Source organism: Arachis ipaensis, chromosome B1 (assembly GCF_059453495.1).
Source record: "Arachis ipaensis isolate K30076 ecotype BB chromosome B1, ASM5945349v1, whole genome shotgun sequence".
Taxonomy (NCBI): domain Eukaryota; kingdom Viridiplantae; phylum Streptophyta; class Magnoliopsida; order Fabales; family Fabaceae; genus Arachis; species Arachis ipaensis.
Genome location: NC_142436.1, coordinates 141,921,742 through 141,940,755, shown reverse-complemented (window position 1 = coordinate 141,940,755; position 19,014 = coordinate 141,921,742). Strand labels below are relative to the sequence as shown.

At 33.2% G+C, this 19,014-nt stretch overlaps 3 protein-coding genes across 3 annotated transcripts; 2 read left to right on the top strand and 1 right to left on the bottom strand.

Annotated features, from left to right (window-relative positions):
- The first annotated feature begins 3,537 nt into the window (after positions 1–3,537).
- Positions 3,538–4,613, top strand: LOC107637251 (protein S40-6). The gene has a single exon (XM_016340686.3). It carries the CDS (start codon positions 3,712–3,714, stop codon positions 4,339–4,341), a length of 630 nt encoding a protein of 209 aa, XP_016196172.1. The 5' UTR covers positions 3,538–3,711; the 3' UTR covers positions 4,342–4,613.
- A 4,743-nt stretch (positions 4,614–9,356) lies between these two features.
- Positions 9,357–13,467, top strand: LOC107613502 (uncharacterized). Its single transcript, XM_016315533.3, has 6 exons — positions 9,357–10,484; positions 11,387–12,061; positions 12,143–12,333; positions 12,482–12,688; positions 12,766–12,826; positions 12,901–13,467. The coding sequence occupies exons 1-6, from the start codon at positions 10,284–10,286 to the stop codon at positions 13,465–13,467; spliced, it is 1,902 nt and encodes a 633-aa protein (XP_016171019.1). The 5' UTR covers positions 9,357–10,283.
- A 1,046-nt stretch (positions 13,468–14,513) lies between these two features.
- Positions 14,514–16,104, bottom strand: PRXR1 (Peroxidase superfamily protein). The gene is made up of 4 exons (XM_016340677.3): positions 15,833–16,104; positions 15,574–15,762; positions 15,316–15,481; positions 14,514–15,229 (listed from the first exon to the last, which is right to left on the bottom strand). The coding sequence occupies exons 1-4, from the start codon at positions 16,055–16,057 to the stop codon at positions 14,802–14,804; spliced, it is 1,008 nt and encodes a 335-aa protein (XP_016196163.1). The 5' UTR covers positions 16,058–16,104; the 3' UTR covers positions 14,514–14,801.
- Between the last annotated feature and the right edge of the window lie 2,910 nt (positions 16,105–19,014).

Genomic DNA, 19,014 nt, shown 5'->3' with positions numbered 1-19,014 from the left:
CGGTGGAACAGGATCGATAAAAAATGAGGACTTTTCGTCATCCTCTGCAAGCACAACAGTTGTTATAGAGCTTCTGTTTAAGAAAATTGCCCAAACTACTAACAAGGGTGATGGTAATTGTCGAATATACTGTGTTTAGTTTTAAAATTGTCTTAGCATCTTGTAGTTTGGTTTTTTTCCTAAGTCAGAATTTAATGACTCCAGAGTTCTCAATTTCTTCTATGTATACTCATTCTATTATGTGCATGTTGATATTTTCAGTCTTACCTGAATATTCCGGAGAAATAGTTCCTGACAGTCTAGATGGAAAAGAGTCTGATTCAGAAGACATTTTAGATGATGTATCCTCTGTCGCAATCGATAGATCCATGCAGTTTTATCTGAATAAGGTTCCGGATGAAGAGGAAGAAACTTTAGAAGACCAACAAGATAAACAAGATGATATACATGTTAAGAAAATGTGTTTTGATCTGAATAAAATGCTATGCTATGGAGATGAAATATCAGATCCTCTAAAACGTGAAGCCCATAGATTCATAACAGAGTATTTTTCGCCGGGTCAATACGATGTTGGAGAGAAATTTTGATCTTTTAATATAACAGTTACGCTGATTTCCTTAGTTTAATGATTTGGGTCGCAGTTGTACGTGTTTATTCTTGATTTAGGGTTAGTAAGCCATAACTTCAAAAAGGAGTAAATTTGATTCATGCTCTCTAGAACTTTGTTTTAACTTCATAAATATTAGAGTTTGATTGTATTTTCTTCTTTTACATCCATGATTGAATGCAGTTTTTAAATGCTAATAACATCATCAAGAAAAATCTTATTGGTAAATTTGTTCACATGAGTTAACATATATAGTTTACAAGTAACTTGTGAATATATTTAACGTAAAACAAATGTAGAAAAAGTGTTACGAGTTTAAATAACAATGATTTAAACATAAGTATCTTCAGTTAGTAATCGTTACTTAAATAGATTATACATAGATGGTTATTACTAAAGACAACAATGGAATATGTGGTAATACGCATTTTGCGGCGGTTTATACGTAACCGCCGCAAAATGCCTAACAAGAAGTCACCGGCGGACATATCGTGGTGTTTTTCAAAAAGATGCCACGAAATGTTAATCTGACCGGCAATATAGCAGCGGTTTCAAGAAAACCGCCGCTAAATGGCAACATGATATCAATATAGCGGCGGTTTGTAACCACCGCTAAATGTCGGCCTGATTGCAGCCCCAACCTTTAACCGCCGCTATATGTGCCGCAATTTGTCTTTTCGCGGCGCATTCACAAAACCGCCGCAAAAAAACCGTCACTATCTTAAGGATTTGTTGTAGTGTGTATAACATTTTATCAACGACTTTGTTACGGTAACTATTCACATAAAATATTTATACATAACCATAATAATAATTGAGAATTATTAAAAAGTTAATATATTTGATAAAGATATTGGCTTTTAGTATTTTTTAATCTGATAAGTCAAAAATTAATTCAAATAAACACTCAATTTTATAAAAGATTTAAAAATATTTAACAGATCTATATAAATTATACTTATTATTCACATGAGTCATTTTATTTACTGAAAAATAAAAATGAAACTTATTTATTTGAAAAGATCACCCACTTTACTTCTGCAGTACTTAAGAAATTAGTCATTAAACTTTTAACCTAATGAATATTCTAATACAAAAAAAAATTAAAGTATAAAATATTAATAAATTATAGTTCAAATAACATCATTTTTCTATAAACATTTGATTACCGCTCATCCACTACTCTAACATGAAATAACTCTTCATATTACAAGAAAAACTTTCTACTATTACAAATGACAAAAGTCGAGTAATAGTCAAATTATTATCTATTTCAAATATCTTAGTCAACAAATTGAATCCTTTGTCTAAAATAGTTTAGACCTCACGACTAGACCTATATTCAATATAATTTCAGGTATTATCCGATAACAATAATATATATTTATATTTGAACGGTGATTTTGACATAAATATATTTTGCATTTTTGGTTGTATATACATATCGTTAACAAATTTAAATTTGCTAACTTAGTAATTGTTCAATTAGTATCACCTGAAACAGGGATGGTTCCAATTGTGGGGCAAGTATTTTTATTATAATTTAAAATTTTTTAAGTAGTATATAATAATAATATTTATTTGTCTTTTTTAAATTATTAAATTTGATCTTATAATAATTTTTTATTCAATTTTTAGTATTTAATTGTCAATTTAAAAATTTTATATTTGATACTTATTAAAATGATAAATTCTCATATTTAAATAAAATTAGTGTTCTTTTTTAAAAATCAATTCAAAAGAATATTATTTATCTTCTTTTGAAATTAGTTTTAATTTTCGCGTAGCAACTATATTAATTGAAAGAATTTTTCTAACTATGAATATCAATAAGAATCGACTTCTAATTGTGTTGGGAAGTGAATTTCAGAATAATTATTTAATAATAATATATTTTAAAAATATAAAACCTAAAACAATAGAATTTTAAATTATATATTATTATTTAAATTTCTATTTTAGTGTTTTAATTTGTATATTAAATATTTTAAAGGCTAATCGTATTTTACAATAACAAAATATAATTATAACAATAATCATGCTATATATACATAAAAAATAACTATCCGTATAAAATATATATTGAAATATAAAATACACATTAAAAATAAATTAAATAACACATATATAAATATATAGTAGTTAATAGATAATTTAATATTTAATTTTTTATGTACATATACTATTTTTATTATAAAAATTATTGTCATTATATAAATTTTATCCCCTCTATCAAAATTTTCTGATTCATCACTCACCTAAAGTAATTAGATTCTATTTTTCACAACTCGATTTTGAATTTCTTGTAACACAAAGCATAAATAACTTTAATTTGAGTTAATTGATCGCATATATGTAATTGTTAGAACTTAGAAGAGTATGCAACTGGATTAGCTCAAATGCAAATAGCGTCTTTTGGATTTTGTTTTTGAGAAGAGATTTGTACTTTTCATGGACGTTTTATAACTAAATTTAATTAAATTTTTTTACAATTATTTTTCTATGTTCACATTTTTTACTTAAGATATTATTTCTTAAAAAAATAAAATAAAAAATTATATTTTTAACCTATTTTTTTATGCAAATTTTTTTGAATTAATTTATTTATATATAAATAATTTAATTTATTTTTAATATATATTTTATACAAATAAATAATATAATAATTAAGTTTTTATATATATTGAATATTAAAATATTATTTATATATTAAAATTAATCATTAAAATTAATTATTAATATATTTATATATAAATATATATATATATATAATTTAATTTATTTTTAATATATATTTATATTTTAACATATATTTTATATTAAAGGGATGATTTTAGTCTACATGTAACATAATAAATATAAAAGAGATGATTGGGAATATATAGGAGGGGAAATGCAGACAAAATGCAGGTGAAACTCAAATTGAAATGAAATTGTAAGAAAGAAAACGCTATAAATATGGAGGCAGGAGGAAGCAGAAAGCTTATGCCAAAACCAAGCCAGGTTAGAAGGGGTAAGGTAAGAAGGTTGCATCGCTCTCATCCCCAAAACCACTTACTACCACCACCATCCACCCTCTTGGCTTGGTTTATTGGCTTCGCTACATGGCCAAAGGCCGCAAGCTCACTACCGCGCGAAGCGACCGCTTCCTCGCTGCCACAACCACCTACTCCCACGTCTCCACCGCCTCCGAAACTTCCGAGTTCCGGGAAGAGGACATCTGGTCCTCGTCGGAGGATCGTGACCGCCACCTCACTCTCTCACATGACGACTGGGAGCCACGCGCCTCTCCCCGCCGCAGGGAGGGCCACTCGCACCACCGCCACGTGGGAGGACTCTCCCTCGCGTTCGAGGACCCCAAGGCCGGGACAAATAATGGCGCCATGACTGCTACCTCCTCCTCGAGGATCGTGCACCAGTACCGCGCGCAGCACGACGCCGTTTCTTCGCGTCGGGGCCGCCACGTGGCGGCGTCTGCGCCAGTGAACGTGCCGGATTGGAGCAAGATACTCCGAGTGGATTCGGTGGAATCGCTGCACGAGATGAAAGATAGTTTTGACGACGAAGACGACGACGACGGCGATTCTGAGATGGTTCCACCGCACGAGTACTTGGCGCGCAGCCGGAAGATGGCGGCGAACTCAGTTTTTGAAGGAGTGGGTCGCACGTTAAAGGGCCGCGACATGCGGCGGGTTCGCGATGCCGTTTGGAGCCAAACCGGTTTCTACGGCTGAACCGCCACGCATAAGGTGGTGAATTGGACCAATTTGCGGTTGAGTTGATTAATATTAATATATTAATATCACTAATCAGGTTTAATGGCTGGTGCTGTGTTAATTTAAAAATTTTGGCATAGTATTAAAAATTGTTGTGGTTAAAATTGGATGAATGAGTTTTGTTGTGGACTACTTGTGGTTCAACAATCAACCCTACGGCCAGTGAGCCTAAACTTATATTTGGATATTGAAGTTCTATGAAGAATCAAGACCGTCTTGAACTAGTACCACTTTAATCTCATCTTGAAAATTAATTATGTGTTGTTGATCCAAGCTGATGGTTGTTTGAATATTAATTATTAAATAAATAGTATTTTAGGATTGGATGAGAACGAGACAAGCGTGAAGGAATGAGGCCGAAGCATCCTCTAATAAACTAAAGAAAGTGTTCAATCAATAGAACTTTGGGTGGTTGGTTCTTATTGCAAATAATCAGAATCACATAAATTCGTACACTATCACTTTTCAAAACAAGGACCTAATTTTATTTGGTTTTTGATTCAACGGGCTAAAGTCACCCGACCAGTCCATTAGGACCATTATTTGTTCAGGGAATTAGAGCATGTTACTTTAGTTGTTTTTACTATAAATATAATAACTCAAAAAAAAAAAAAACTGGATTCGAGAAATTAAAGACACAATAATACATATTACAAGACTTAGTTTAAGTGATTGTTTGAATTGATTAAACGTATGTCCTTAATTTTATCCTAAGAAATGGTGTGTATACTAAATTACTAATGTGGTAGTTGACTTATAGGAGATACATCATACATGCAAAGACTTTGGCTTGAAATCCACAAGGGTTCCATAAAAATGCAGTGAAATGAGAGAATTGTCTTTTCTCTTCGGTAAGTAAAAATCATATGTTCTAACTTCTAAGTACTGTTCGCTCCGATCCATTGCATTAATGCAAACACTAGACTCTAGCAACAGTATTCTGTGATATCATTTTGTTGAAATTGAATGTATATATAATAAACTAATAATAATAATATAACATGCTGTGTGTCAAAAGTAATAATTAATAAATGAAAGATTTAATGCAAAAATTCATTAATCTTTTAACATAATTTTGATATATTGATAATATAAAATATTTTACACAGTCATAAAATTATATTCGTTCTCTTAAATAATTATTCACGTAGTTAACATAAAAATTAATTATTTTTGTTGATGTAAAATTAAATAATTAATACATATATAAAATTATTTTATAAAGACCGTGTATCAAAATTAAATTCTAAAAAAAAAAAAGATAAAACTTGTTAGGAGGTTCTCATAAACATTAAATCCAATTTGATCCAAAAATATTTGTGGACAAAAAAAACGGGTGGCCCACTGAGAGAGGAACAGCAAATGCTTTTAATGGAAAAGGGATGGATGGCGCCACTGGATGGTTACTGGTTAACAAGGGTCCAAGAATGAGAGTGAGCCATATTAAGAGACTGAGTGACAAGCCATTGGTTGCACCTCTTTTAGCATGAAAACGACGCAACTCTTCTACGTTGGGCTCATAACTCCTGTCCCTTTTGGACCACTGGTTTTGTAGAATTGGTGCCAAAGTATGATTGAGATTTTAATTTGTTATTTATAATTTGTGCTACTCTTAGAAATCTATATCACAATCATCGGTCCTTCTATTCCGATAAGCACAGAATGTTTTGACCAATGGAAGCAAAGACGACCCTCTTACTCTCTTTTTAAGGTGGACCATGTTTAAACAAACTACTCTTTATTACATAAAAAAAATATGATTCTTGTATGTTAATTTGGTTTGTACTTGAACCAAAATTTTCATGTTTTAAATATTAGATTCTTTACGAACCATCACATGTAAAATACTTGTAGTTATGCAATTAATTTTACTGTGGAAGTCAAGGAATTCAATAGTTAAGGCTTTTTCTGGTCATCAATAATTCAATACTCATTACTAACTAATTAGTACTATGTCTTTTATGTTTTTTTGGACTGGGTTAGTACTATGGACACCTGAATGAAAAATAAAAATATGGGCCTCGTCCCAGAAATAATTGACCTGCAATTATGATGCCCAACTAAGGCCCTAAATAGTGGAATTCTTTAGTGTTGGGTGTGTGAGTGTATAATATGAACGTATTCGTGATGTAATTCTTAAAATTAGGAGTTCCAATCCATCTAACAAAAAAATTAAAAATTCTCCTGGGACTATATAATAATGTAGAGTGGATTAAAGATTCAGATAGGGTGGCAACACTACCCAAACCCGCGGGTACCCACTCCGCCCCTACCCGTTCGGGACGGGTAATTACCCGTCCCCGCACCGGGACGGGTTTTAACGGGGCGGGTTCTTGGGCGGGGCGGGGCGGAGTCGGGTTTAGGTTAAACCCGCCCCGGTATATGTAATATATATATAAATATATATTTTTAATATATAATATATGTAACATATATAAAATAATTAGTAAAATAATTATTAATATTATATCATATATAAATTTTTACTTTAATTTATATTATGTATGTAAATGGTGGTTATATAATTTTTAAAATTTTATTTTATTTATTGGATTTAATAATTATAGGGGCGGGGCGGGTACCCGCAGGGGCGGGTTAGGGTTTAATATTTTATTACCCGCGGGTAGGATGGAGCAGGTTTTATGCGAGTTTTTTGTCAGGCGGGGCGGGGTCGGGTAGAGCAAAAACCCACCCCTACCCGCCCCGTTGCCACCCCTAGATTCAGAAGACTGGTCAATAACGGTTTCGTTAGGTAAAAAAAGATTTTTGTAAACAATGTGAACAATAAATTCTAAAATTAATTCAATAAAGTAAAAAAAATACTCCACTTCAAATTATCTCCTAAACCTTAACATTAGAATAACCATCTACACACCTAGTGAATTGAACATCCAATCATTGTTAACTGTGCATGAATAAATCGAATCAAAAGAATAACCATCCAATTAAAAATAATGAACATAATCATTTGCATACCTATTAAATTGAATATCAGACATATCTATTGTTCATATGGTTTAGTATTCTCATTGTCTACCTGTACTTTTTCGGGCACCAATACCGTAAACTACTTCAAGAATCTCTTTGAAGATCATAATATTCTCATCGTGCTTTATACGGAGAATGTTAGAATATAATTAGAATCAATTATGATCAATTAGAATTATTTAGTATATCTGAACATTTATTATAGAATATTACGTCTTTATTATTACGATTTTTTTAGCCCTTATAAATATCCTTCTATATTGTATCATTCGAGACAACTTGAATAGACAATTTGAATACTCACAAACCTTTTTCCTATTGCTCTCTTTCCTCTTTCTAACATGGTATCAGAGCTATGGTATCCTCTTTGAAGAGGATAAGTTGTTTTCCTTGCGGTGAAATTACCGTAGCTTTTGCATTTTTTTTCTATACTTTTTCACCTCACCGACTAGCCTATTTTTTCATTTGCGCTTCCTTCAGACAAGCGGCGTTGTTTTAAATATGTTTCAAACTCAAGTTGTCACTTGAGTTTGAGGAGGATGTTAGAATCCGCAACCTCTTAATTAAGTATGGGGAGACTATGCCATTTAAGCTATTACTCATTGGCTAGTATATGTGAATATTTATTATAAAATATTATGTCTTTATTATTACTATTGTCTTAGCCCCTATAAATACCCTTCTATATTGTATCATTCCAAACAACTTGAATAGACAACTTGAATAATACACAAATCCTTCTTCCAGTTTAATCTCTTGTTTCTAACAGAGAAGACTTATACCCCGTTAGCAGAGGAAATTTCAAGAGGATATATGAGCAGTCTAATGTTGAGGAAATCCAGAAGGCAATCTTCAACATTGGATCATTGAAGGCCCCTGAACCTGACGGATATCCTGCTTTGTTCTACAAAGAATTCTGGGGCTCCGTCGGAAGCAAGGTGGTTGACATGATAAGGCAAGTTTGGATGAACCCTGGTATGATCCAGCACTACAATCACACTCTCATTGCACTCATTCTAAAAAAGTGATCACTTCAAGACAAAGAAAAAAAGTATTCTCACTTTATCACCAATAAGCTCACTAATTCATTTAAATAAGTATCGAGAATTTGAATTATGTCTTGTCCATGCAATAATTTATTGATCAGTAACAAACTCTTAAATAACACTCCAACGTGTGACAAATTAATTATTGAGCTGTTGAATTGAAAAATATTATTAAAAAAATAGTGATAACTTGATTACTAACGTATTATCTGGTGGAAAATTATATACTGTGATATAATTCAAGAAATATTTTGGTTACTAACTTATAATCTGATATACAATTATATTTGGTGTTAACTTGATGACATGATTCCATACTCCATTTCTTGGGGTAACCTCAAAGCAAACTGGGCACAATGTCTGTTGTCTCCTCTTAATTAAGTAATGAAGGATAAATGGTATCCAATGTTTTTACTACATACCAAGTTAATAATGTTATATGCACTACTTTTGTATACACATTTTTTTGTATAGTTTTTATTTTTGGCATTGAAAGTGATTGATAAAAAATTAAAAAGTGAAAATAGATAAAATAATTACTACTATACCATAAAAAAAATATACGTACCAAAAAATGTGTATAAAAAAGCAAGTACAAATATCATTTTTCTTAATATTCGTGACAAAATTTGTATTAAGATGACAACCATATTCAGGTTGCTCATCCGCCCCACGTGACGTTTCTTTCTTTAATACACCCCTACTATTAGTCTATTACGCATCCCACTGAGTTGCATATATTATATATTATATATATATATATCAGTATATGCATGCACGTGTGCATACCGGTTCTTCCAATAATTTTTGTGCCCCAAAAACCCCAGAAATCATTCATTGTTTTATATATACAGGTATTCTGTTGTTATACAGAGACCTACTTACACGCTGTCTCTTTTGCATCTTGAAATAGCCAACACAACAAAAGGATCAATGAAGTAAGTGCACAAAGTATGGCTAAATAATACACTATCAGAACAACAATGTAATAATAAATGGGAAGGCTGCCTCGGATGCTAATAGAGTGCTGTTAAACTGGGATACAGCAGCCTCAGGCTTTCAAAACAAGACAATGAATGCAACTACATGTTTAATTAAAAGATGAAGGCTGAGTTGTCATTAATTGAGAGGTTAATGCTTTGCCAAAAGAAAATTGAAGGCGGCAACAAGCAATAAGGTTTTATTATTTTATATAACATGATTTGTAGTGCCCTTGGATTTTGAAACAAGAACTCCAAAACAAATACTAGCTACTATAGTATAGTATAATACTGAGTGAAAACTAAAAAAAAAAAAAAGATTGAAATGGAAGAAACCTTGAAAAAGAATTTGGTTTGTATGTAAAACCAGCTACTATCACATACACATGAAAAAGCAACTCCCCAACATTTTGCTTTTCTACAATCAGAAGTTAATAGCAATTTTTGTGGCACAAAATACAATGAAAGGAGAGAGAAGCCGCACGTGGTAACGCTAAAAGGCACCATTTCCTTGCATTGATATCATTGCCAATTTCCATTCTCCTCTCTTCATTCACTGACTTTGATTTCATTAGTCTTCTTTCTCGGTAGAGTGAGAGTAAAACCTCTTCTTAATATCCATGTTTTACTTCCCTTTGCCTTAGGCTGAACTTTTGTGCTTTCCAATGCTCTTTTAACAATCAAATGATCCAATATTTTAGGGTCCATTCTTCATGCCAAGTTGCAACCGTGAACCATTAGGAATTATATCTTCTATATACTATATAATGGTGGAAGATTTTGTTATTGGAAACATTTTAAAGTTGAAGTTTTGATTAGAGGGCATATCTCGTTTTTTGGAATCCAAAACCCAAGTGTTTCAGATAAATTATTAACATAAATCTCAATGGTAGAACTGCAATCCTGTTCAAGCTTGGTCAATGCCTCGGCATTGTGTGTAATAGAGCAAGAAGTTAAGGGAGAGAGTGTCAATGTTGTTGCTGAGATTTCAGCTGAATTAGAAAGAGAAAGGCAGAAGAATTCAGAGCTTATGAAGAGAATATCAATGCTGGAAGCTCAGCTAAGAGAAAGAAACATGGAAACTCAAGTACGATATTACTTTTTTATTTTTGACTCTGCATTTTTTGCTTGTACTTAGCGCTATGTTATATATATATCTATGCATGATAATTCATAATTTCCTACATTGGTTAAACTCCCTTTATGTATTATATGCTACAATAGGGATATCATAAGGCATTAATGTTGTTGAATTATTGATTGCTACTTCTTTAACCAACTGAAACCTTTTAGCTGTAAGATTAAGGCACCATGATCAATTATCCTACTGAGTGAGGAGGGATGGTAAATTAAAAAATTAAAAATCAAGTGTTCAGTTAATATTCCTTGATGATTGAACTTTACTTCAGTTTTATTATTAAAAGGTGGAAATTATTTTATCGAGGATAAAGTACTAAATTAGCCCCCTACGTTTGGGCGTAATCCTGTCTTGGTCCTTAAAGTTTAAAGTGTCCTATTTGAATCCAAAAAAGTTTCATTTAGTCCCACCGGAGGTCCAAGATAAATAATTAACAAAATGTTCTACATGACAGCAAAATAAGAATAAGAACAAGGTCGATAATCTAGAGAATAAGTACAAGTTTCAGAGGCACAAAATCAACCGTGGATGCATCAATACATTTATTTATCATTTTTCTTATAATTAAAATGAAATATTTTCTATAAAACTAAAAAAAATGTTAAATAACGGTTGATTTTGTACCTCTAAAGCTTGTACCTATTCTCCAAATTATCGACTTTGTTCTTATACTACTGTCATGTAGGACATTACGTTAATTATTTATCTTTTGACCTCACGGTGGGACTAAATTGAAGCTAAATAAAATTTTTTTGGATTCAAATAGGACATTTTAAACGTTAAGGACTAAAACAGAATTACGCCAAAACGTAAGAGACCAATTTAGTACTTTACCCTTTTATTGATATCAGGAAAGTCATCATCAACATGCAGGTGCAGCAAGCTCAAAGAAATCCAAAAGGCAAAGGATAGAACAAGCAACTGATGAAGAAGAGAAAAAGAATAATGTCAAAAGTGAAATGGCTTCACAGTACAGACCTGGCATTGAACCAGCAAAGTGCTTAATCAATGAAGCAGACTCTGAATCTGTTGCAGATTTCAATGAAACAGATAGTGATGATGACTGTGATGATAATTATGATGATGATAGAGTTAGTCAAAGACATGAAGAAATTGAAGGCATTACTGAAACTGTTAATGAAAAAAAAGGTTACTTAGCTAGTTATGTGAAACAAGAAGATCATGAAAATCAAAAGAGAAATCATTCGGAGAAGATAGAAATCAAATCACAAGAAGGCACAAAAATTAGAGAGACTGAATTTGAGGTACTTTCATCAAGATTCATCATACATAAATCACAGAACAAAAAACCTCAGAAGGTGGCTTTTAGCCCAAAAGAAGTTAAGAGGATAATAGAGTCTGAAGCCCTTTTACAAAAGAATGCTCAGTCCCACACAATAAGGAAAATCATAGTTTTTTCATCCCTTGGCATAAGACATGGCTGTGAAGATATGTATGAGCTGGACTTGAAGCATTTTAGCATTTTGAATAAAGGAGAACCATATGTATCACCAACAAACCCTGGGGTAAGAGATTGAAATCAGTTTTCAGTTATTTCCATAAATTCAATAGTGTAATATTGATGCATACAACATATTTTCTTGCAGGAGCATGTTTTATATGAGAATCCTAGTGTTCGGAGAAAAATCTTTTATCCAAATCGAGAGAACCCTGTGTTGTGTCCTGTCCAGATACTTGAAGAAGAAAATGCCATGCGTCCATGTGATCCTAGCTGTCCTTCATGCTTATTCTTGTGCATTAAGTATGGTGGAAGGACAAGAAATCTTCCACAAAATGAGTAAGTTTTTTCTTGTTGATCTCAGAAACGTGTAGGTGAAAACTTATAGTTGTTTTTATATAAAGTTAATAGTTGAAAATCGTTAGATGATTCATCTAACAGTTTAGAGTTTAGGGTTTAGTATTGTAGTATTGGATTGATGTGGCAGGTATGTGAGGCAGCGCATGGGAAGAAACAAATTGAAGTCATTTGGGCCAGTTATGTGCCGAATGGGAATGTTGGTTCATATTAGAAGTGGAAGCTTCTTCTTCAAGGCACTTGGTATCACACTTCTGTTTATGGCAGGATTTCCTGATGATCTAGTTCAGAGAGAAACCAAATACCACAACTTAGACTTGCTTCACAAATATTACAGGTTTATCAAAATCATGAAACAGTATATTATATAGTTTCACTTTCTTCATCTAACAAATATAATGGTATCCATGACAGGACTGATGAGGATGCTGATGGGGAGCAGCTGTTTCTTCCAATTCCAATTGCATGTGACAATGTGAAGTAAAAAACTCTAATAATAGTTACTTACATAATGCATTAACATACTCTAATATGGTCTTGTCCTTGCAGGGAAGCCAAAATCCTGAAAACTTGACTAGAAAAACAGTTGCTGCAAAATCCAAGGGGAGAAAGAACACTAGTGATATCTTCAAGCCTTATAGTTCTCAAAATGCCCCATCATATCATCAACAATTAGCAGCACCAAGTCCAGCACAAACTCAATTTGCAATGGCAGCATTTCATTCTATCCCATTCCCATCTCAGATTTCCCAAGATTCTCCTCATCACATGCCAAATCCAATTCTTGCCACTGGTAATCACAATTCATATTATATGCTGCCACCACAACCAGCAAGTACTATTGTACCTGTGATGTATTGGCCTCCACCAAATACATATCTTCATGGACACTATCCTTCCACATATGGATACCAGTTTCTTCCTTGTGCTGCAAGTTACATGCCATTCCACACAACACAACCTAATTACAATCACCCCAGCTGCAGTTCCACCTTACCAAAGTTGTTAGAAGGTGGTGGAAAGAATGATTTAGCCTCCGAACAATGTGACAGCGATACTGATAGCACTGAGGACCATGATGCAAGTGCAACTGCTTCAATGACATTCCACAAATGATTCATTCCGTTGGAAAAATAATCATTCGCATATGGTTGAAGTACCATGATGCATAAGCTTTTCTGTGCAGCTTGTAACTCAAACCTTACTTGTCTTATTTATCATCATGGAAATAATTTTCAACTTTTCTCACTTTGTCCTAATAATCACTGACACAACCTATATCACACACATACACACATATATATAGGTTGGTCAGCTCATAACATCTTGCAGTCAATGGGTTGGGATAATTAAAATGTTACAATATTTTGTGGTCCTGACCCAACAAAGAAAATACGAAGTTATGTATACTTCTTAAAAATTGAACACTAGACACAGTCATACAGCTATGTAATTTAACGAAATGAAAGTCCATATCTAAGTTATTTGCAGCAAAAGGATTTCTTTAAGTAGTAATGTTAATTTGATGTTATGAGTGGAACAGTGGAATGTTGGGCCACCTGAACGATGATGGTGATTCCATTTTCTTGCTTGCACCGCTCTCCTAAGTCCTAAGTCACTTTCGAGTTTTGATTAATGCATTTAGCAGTGGGTCCACTACACAATCAAGGTTGGAAGATTCTTCATCTATGATGTATCCTGTTTTGTTTGTTTTCTTTCCTTAGTTTCCTACCAACTGCCAATAATGTAGTTCACTCCTAACTAAAAATATGCATTTATTATTTTAATACTATCACTGTATTTTTATGATAGGTATTAGGATAATATTAATCATAATTTATTTTTGTTCTGTTAAATTAAATTAGGTAGACTTAATTAATACAAAAATTGAATGTATAACATTAATACATCATATTAAATATTTTAAGTAAATAATCACTGTTGATTATTCTACCCGCCCTTGATTCTGGTGCATTTAATACTGTTAATTAAAACTTGTTGAATTTTATAAACTTCAAATATAAGCAACAAATTTGGAATCTTATGCTTCTTTTGCCCTTTTACCGGTACGTCTTTTTCTTCGTCCTTATCCGCAGTGCTGACTGTAGCATATAACAATGGAAGCTACGCTTGTATACTACAATAATGAATAAGCATGAAAGGGAGCGAGAACTCATAGCACATACATTGAACTGTGACTGCCACGCACCCATGCCATGCCATGCCATGCATCATCACATACATACACATACACATACACATACACGACAGGCCCCACATCACATGCATACATTATCATTATCATCATCATCATCATCATCAACATAGCTATTACCCACTATCTTTATTGAATAAAGAAAGAAAGAAAAGCATCTAATTTGTGCAGAGATCTTGAGACACAGCAGCAACAGCAGCAGCTTATTATTTTCACAGAATTAGGCTTAAGAAAGCTAAGGCTCGTCGTCGGTGGTACGGATCTTGTTGGCAAGATTGCACTGCTTTCTAATCTCACCTTTAGAGCCAGTGAGAGGGTTGTTCTCAGACAGAATGGTAATGGCTCTGGAGAATTCCTTGAAGAAATAGTCCTGACTCTTAGCCATTTTCTTCACAAAAGGCTTAGTCCTTTTGTCATGGGCCAATTGGTGATCCACCAGCAAGAGCCCCTTGTTGTCCAAGATGTTCCTGTAGTAGTTGTTGTCCAGAACCATGGGGGTACCACGGTCATTTCTCACATACTGTACGGCCTTTGGGTCCGGAATGGAGTCCGGGCACTTCTTCAGCATGTGCGGCACATGCTCTGGGTTCAGCGCTGAGTCTACCTCCGGGTACAAACGGTGCACCAACTTCACGCAGTGGGTTCGCCCAACGCTGTGTGCTCCTGTGTCACGTTTAACACAATAATCAACCATAATAATCGATTATTAACTCAACATAATAAAATAGAGCATAGTACTAGTTAAATACCAAGTAATGCAACTACGCCGGGAGTGTCGATTCCCATGGCGCCAAACTTATCGAGAACGGAAGAAATGGATTCATTGTGGTCTGGAAGGTACTGTTCAACGACCTCAGCTCTGCTCCTTCTACCATCCCTTCTTCCTGTTTTTAGAGGGATGTAAGGACCTCCTAGCTGCAAAGATTTGTAACTTGGATGTAACTAACAAAAAGGAAGCAAGAATGACAAAGAAAGAAAGAAGAAAGAAAGAATTAAAGAATTGTTACAGAAACAATGCCATCTCTGGCAGAAAGGACAAGGATATCAGCACAGGAAACAACTCCAGGGCACTCTCTCTCCACGGCTTCCTTGATGGTCTCAATGTACCTGAAGTTCCTCAGCCCGAAGCTTCGGTCAGTCTCCTTCTCAGACAAGGTTCTTCTTGTGGAGTCCAAAAGCAGCGATGCATCACATCTCTGCTCTCATAAAACAAGTGTAATTAGTTATGGAAATTGGAAAGGCTGATAATTGATGATCGATTATTACCTGAACAGCACAGTCATGGAAAATGTTCCTGAGCCAGGAGAATGCAGTGTTCTTGTGGCGCTTGTAGAGAAGCTTCACTTGTTCTTTGATGATGTCTTCAGCCTGAGGGCATGTCTCCTTGTAGAAGTTCATAACAAGGCCAGGATCATCTTCTTCGGCAAAAGCCAGTACTGCTGAAAAGGATACTAAAGCTAAGAAGAAGAGGAAACAAGTTTTGGGAGCCATTACTCTTCACTCTCACTCTCTCCGATCCCACTAAAGAGTAGTGACCTACTTTCACTGCTTTCTCTTCTCCTTCTTAAATAACAATAAGACAGATAAATCTGCTAATAAATTACACTACTCTGTCAAGGCTTTAATGAGTTTTTTTTTATTATTATTTATTATTACGGTAATATTAAAAAGACAAACAAATAAATAAAATTTATTTTATTTAATATTTGTTAATTATTATAATAATAAATAAATATTAAATAAAATAAATTTTAACTATTATTTATTAATTTGTTTGGTTACCAAACATTGGTTATTATTATATGAAAGGTGCCTTGGATTGTGAATTTCCGTTATTATTATTTATGAAAGGTGCCTCGGCTTGTGAATTTGATGCCATGTAATAATGATCAAACGCTCGGTGGGACTTCTTATCCTATTTTCGGGTTTGGGTTTAGTTAATAAATGCTTTAAAAATATATGTTAAAGTTATTATTAAGGTTTATTTAGTTAAGATTATAAATTGAAAATGTTCTTATTGAAAATACAAAAAGTTTAAATTGTATTTATTCTGTGTCTATTAAATAAAAATATTTAAAACTTTTACTAATGATAAGTTTATTATGTGTCTTAAAAGTATATATTAGCTAAATTTTTATGAAAAAGTATGAGGAGACAATGTATGTTTTATACAATGTGTACAATGGAGTTAATTTAAAATTAAAATTAAATTATAGGCAACTAATTAATTATTCTATGCCTTTCTCATAGAGTCTTGTCGGTACATTAACGTCACGGTTACCAATCGCTATCGAAAATCGCGCCATTTCGACTAGCGTTGTCGCACAGGCCACCGCCAAGGGAGGACGCGCATATTGTGTGGGTCGAACTAACGGCACCGCAACAACCCAGACGTTCAGCGGTGTGTGCCTTCTTCCCGACACCATCCTCACCTCCTCTGATGCGCCTTCGCTTTCTCTCATTCCTTCAAGTCTCTTCTCACCGATGATACCACTCTGCTTTTGTCATAACTAGTCATTTAAAATTATGTTTCACCACAATAATAGTTTCTTCTGTTTATTCATCTTCTTTTTCTATTTTAATGGTCAATTTAGGATGGTCATTTTAGTAGGTATGCAGATGGTTATTTTATTTTTATGTAGATAATTATTTTGATTAGATTGAGTTTAGTTATATATAATTAAAATATGTTAGATGTTCAATTCATTAGGTATGCGGATGATTATTTTTATCCTTAAGTGGATGTTTATTTTTATTAAGGGTGAGTGGCGTGTGGCAAGCCAAGTAGCGACGTTGAAATGGGATGATTATTGATGAAGGTGGAGTGGCCATCGGTTGAAAAAGAAGAGAGTATTGCAGGATTTGTTATTTTTTTGAAATAACAAACTTGATTTTTTAAAAATTTGAAATTTGAAATCGGAGAATTTGAAATTTGAAATTTGATATGAAATAATTGAATAAAAGTTTTTAAATTTATTATTTCGTAGGTAATTTTCATTTTTAACTCATATTGGGCTAAATAAGCAGCCCATTGTACACATTGTATAAATACTCTATTGACTTCCTAGTGGGACTCAATTTTTATTATTAATAGGAATTTTTGTATTTCTATCTTAATAAATGAATAATAAATATATTAAATTTAAATTTTACGTTCTTTTTGTACAAACTCTTTTAATTAATAATGCTTTGAAGTTATACTGATATTTTTGAAACTAAAAGAAAAAAAAAAAAAAAGGCTCCAGTGGGTTTTTGTGAAGCACTTACAGTGTTAGGCTCATTTTTTTTGATATTGAAAACCTGTGTGTGTTATGCTTTATTATGGACACTAGGGGTGCATTACAGCCATGTGGGACAGCTTTACTTCAATCTTAGAAGAGAGAAAACGTACCGTCCGTTTTCTTTGAAAAAAATTTTTGGTGTTACAAATCGGACGGTCCGATTTGTAGAAAAAAATTTTTGAATTTTGGACATTGAAATCGGACCGTCCGATTTCAGAAAATTTTAATTTTTTTTATCTTGCAAAATGCAAATCGGACCGTCCGAATTTAGTATAATATGAATATTTTAACGATCCAAATACAAATCGGACCATCCGATTACTCACCCCATTTTCAGATCGTCCGATTTAGTTACCCTGACACCATACACCAGTATTGCACCCATGTACTCCATAATAATGTCTCACACCATTCCTAGCCCCATAACAAAAATAAAAAGCGACAGTGTTACACAAAGTGCTGAAAACAATGGCTCATGAATGATGTGAAGAGTTCACTGTACCTTATTATTATGGGTTTTTGTGAAGTAGTATAAATAAATAAAGTCAATTCTATGATATGGTGTTTAAATTATCTAAATTATTTTTTAATAAAGTAAAAAAATTAAATATTTAAAATTTATTAAATATTAACTAGTTATTTATTTTGGAAATTTAAATACCATTTGTAAAATACCATAACAATCATCAATAAATAAATAGCATGAAGCTGTTTTCATGCATTCAAAATCAATAAAGCCGAGAAATTACAAAATTATTTCTACAGGCTTGATTTAGTGAGACCATGTTATTCCTTACCAAGTTACCATTATTGCTTAAAAAATAGGTGACTCAATGCAACTATGCAAGCACATTCAGTTTTCAAATGCAGAGTATTGGATTTACTTTACACGCTACGCGGGTGATGGTGTCTTTATTTTAATTGGGATCTTGAGACAAGGAATCAACTAGTATTATTTTAAGCCACAGTAGGATTCAACTGGATGATTAAGATATGAGCAGGGACATGGATGTAAATACAACAGCTCAGAACACAGGAGCCTTTATCCCAGTTCCAATGGCAAGCTCATAGAAGACGTGAGTGAGGACTGAAGAACCATCTAAAAAGGGAAGCAGAAGAAAAGTGTCATCACTCCTAACTCCTAAGCCTGTAAGCCACCCATAACGC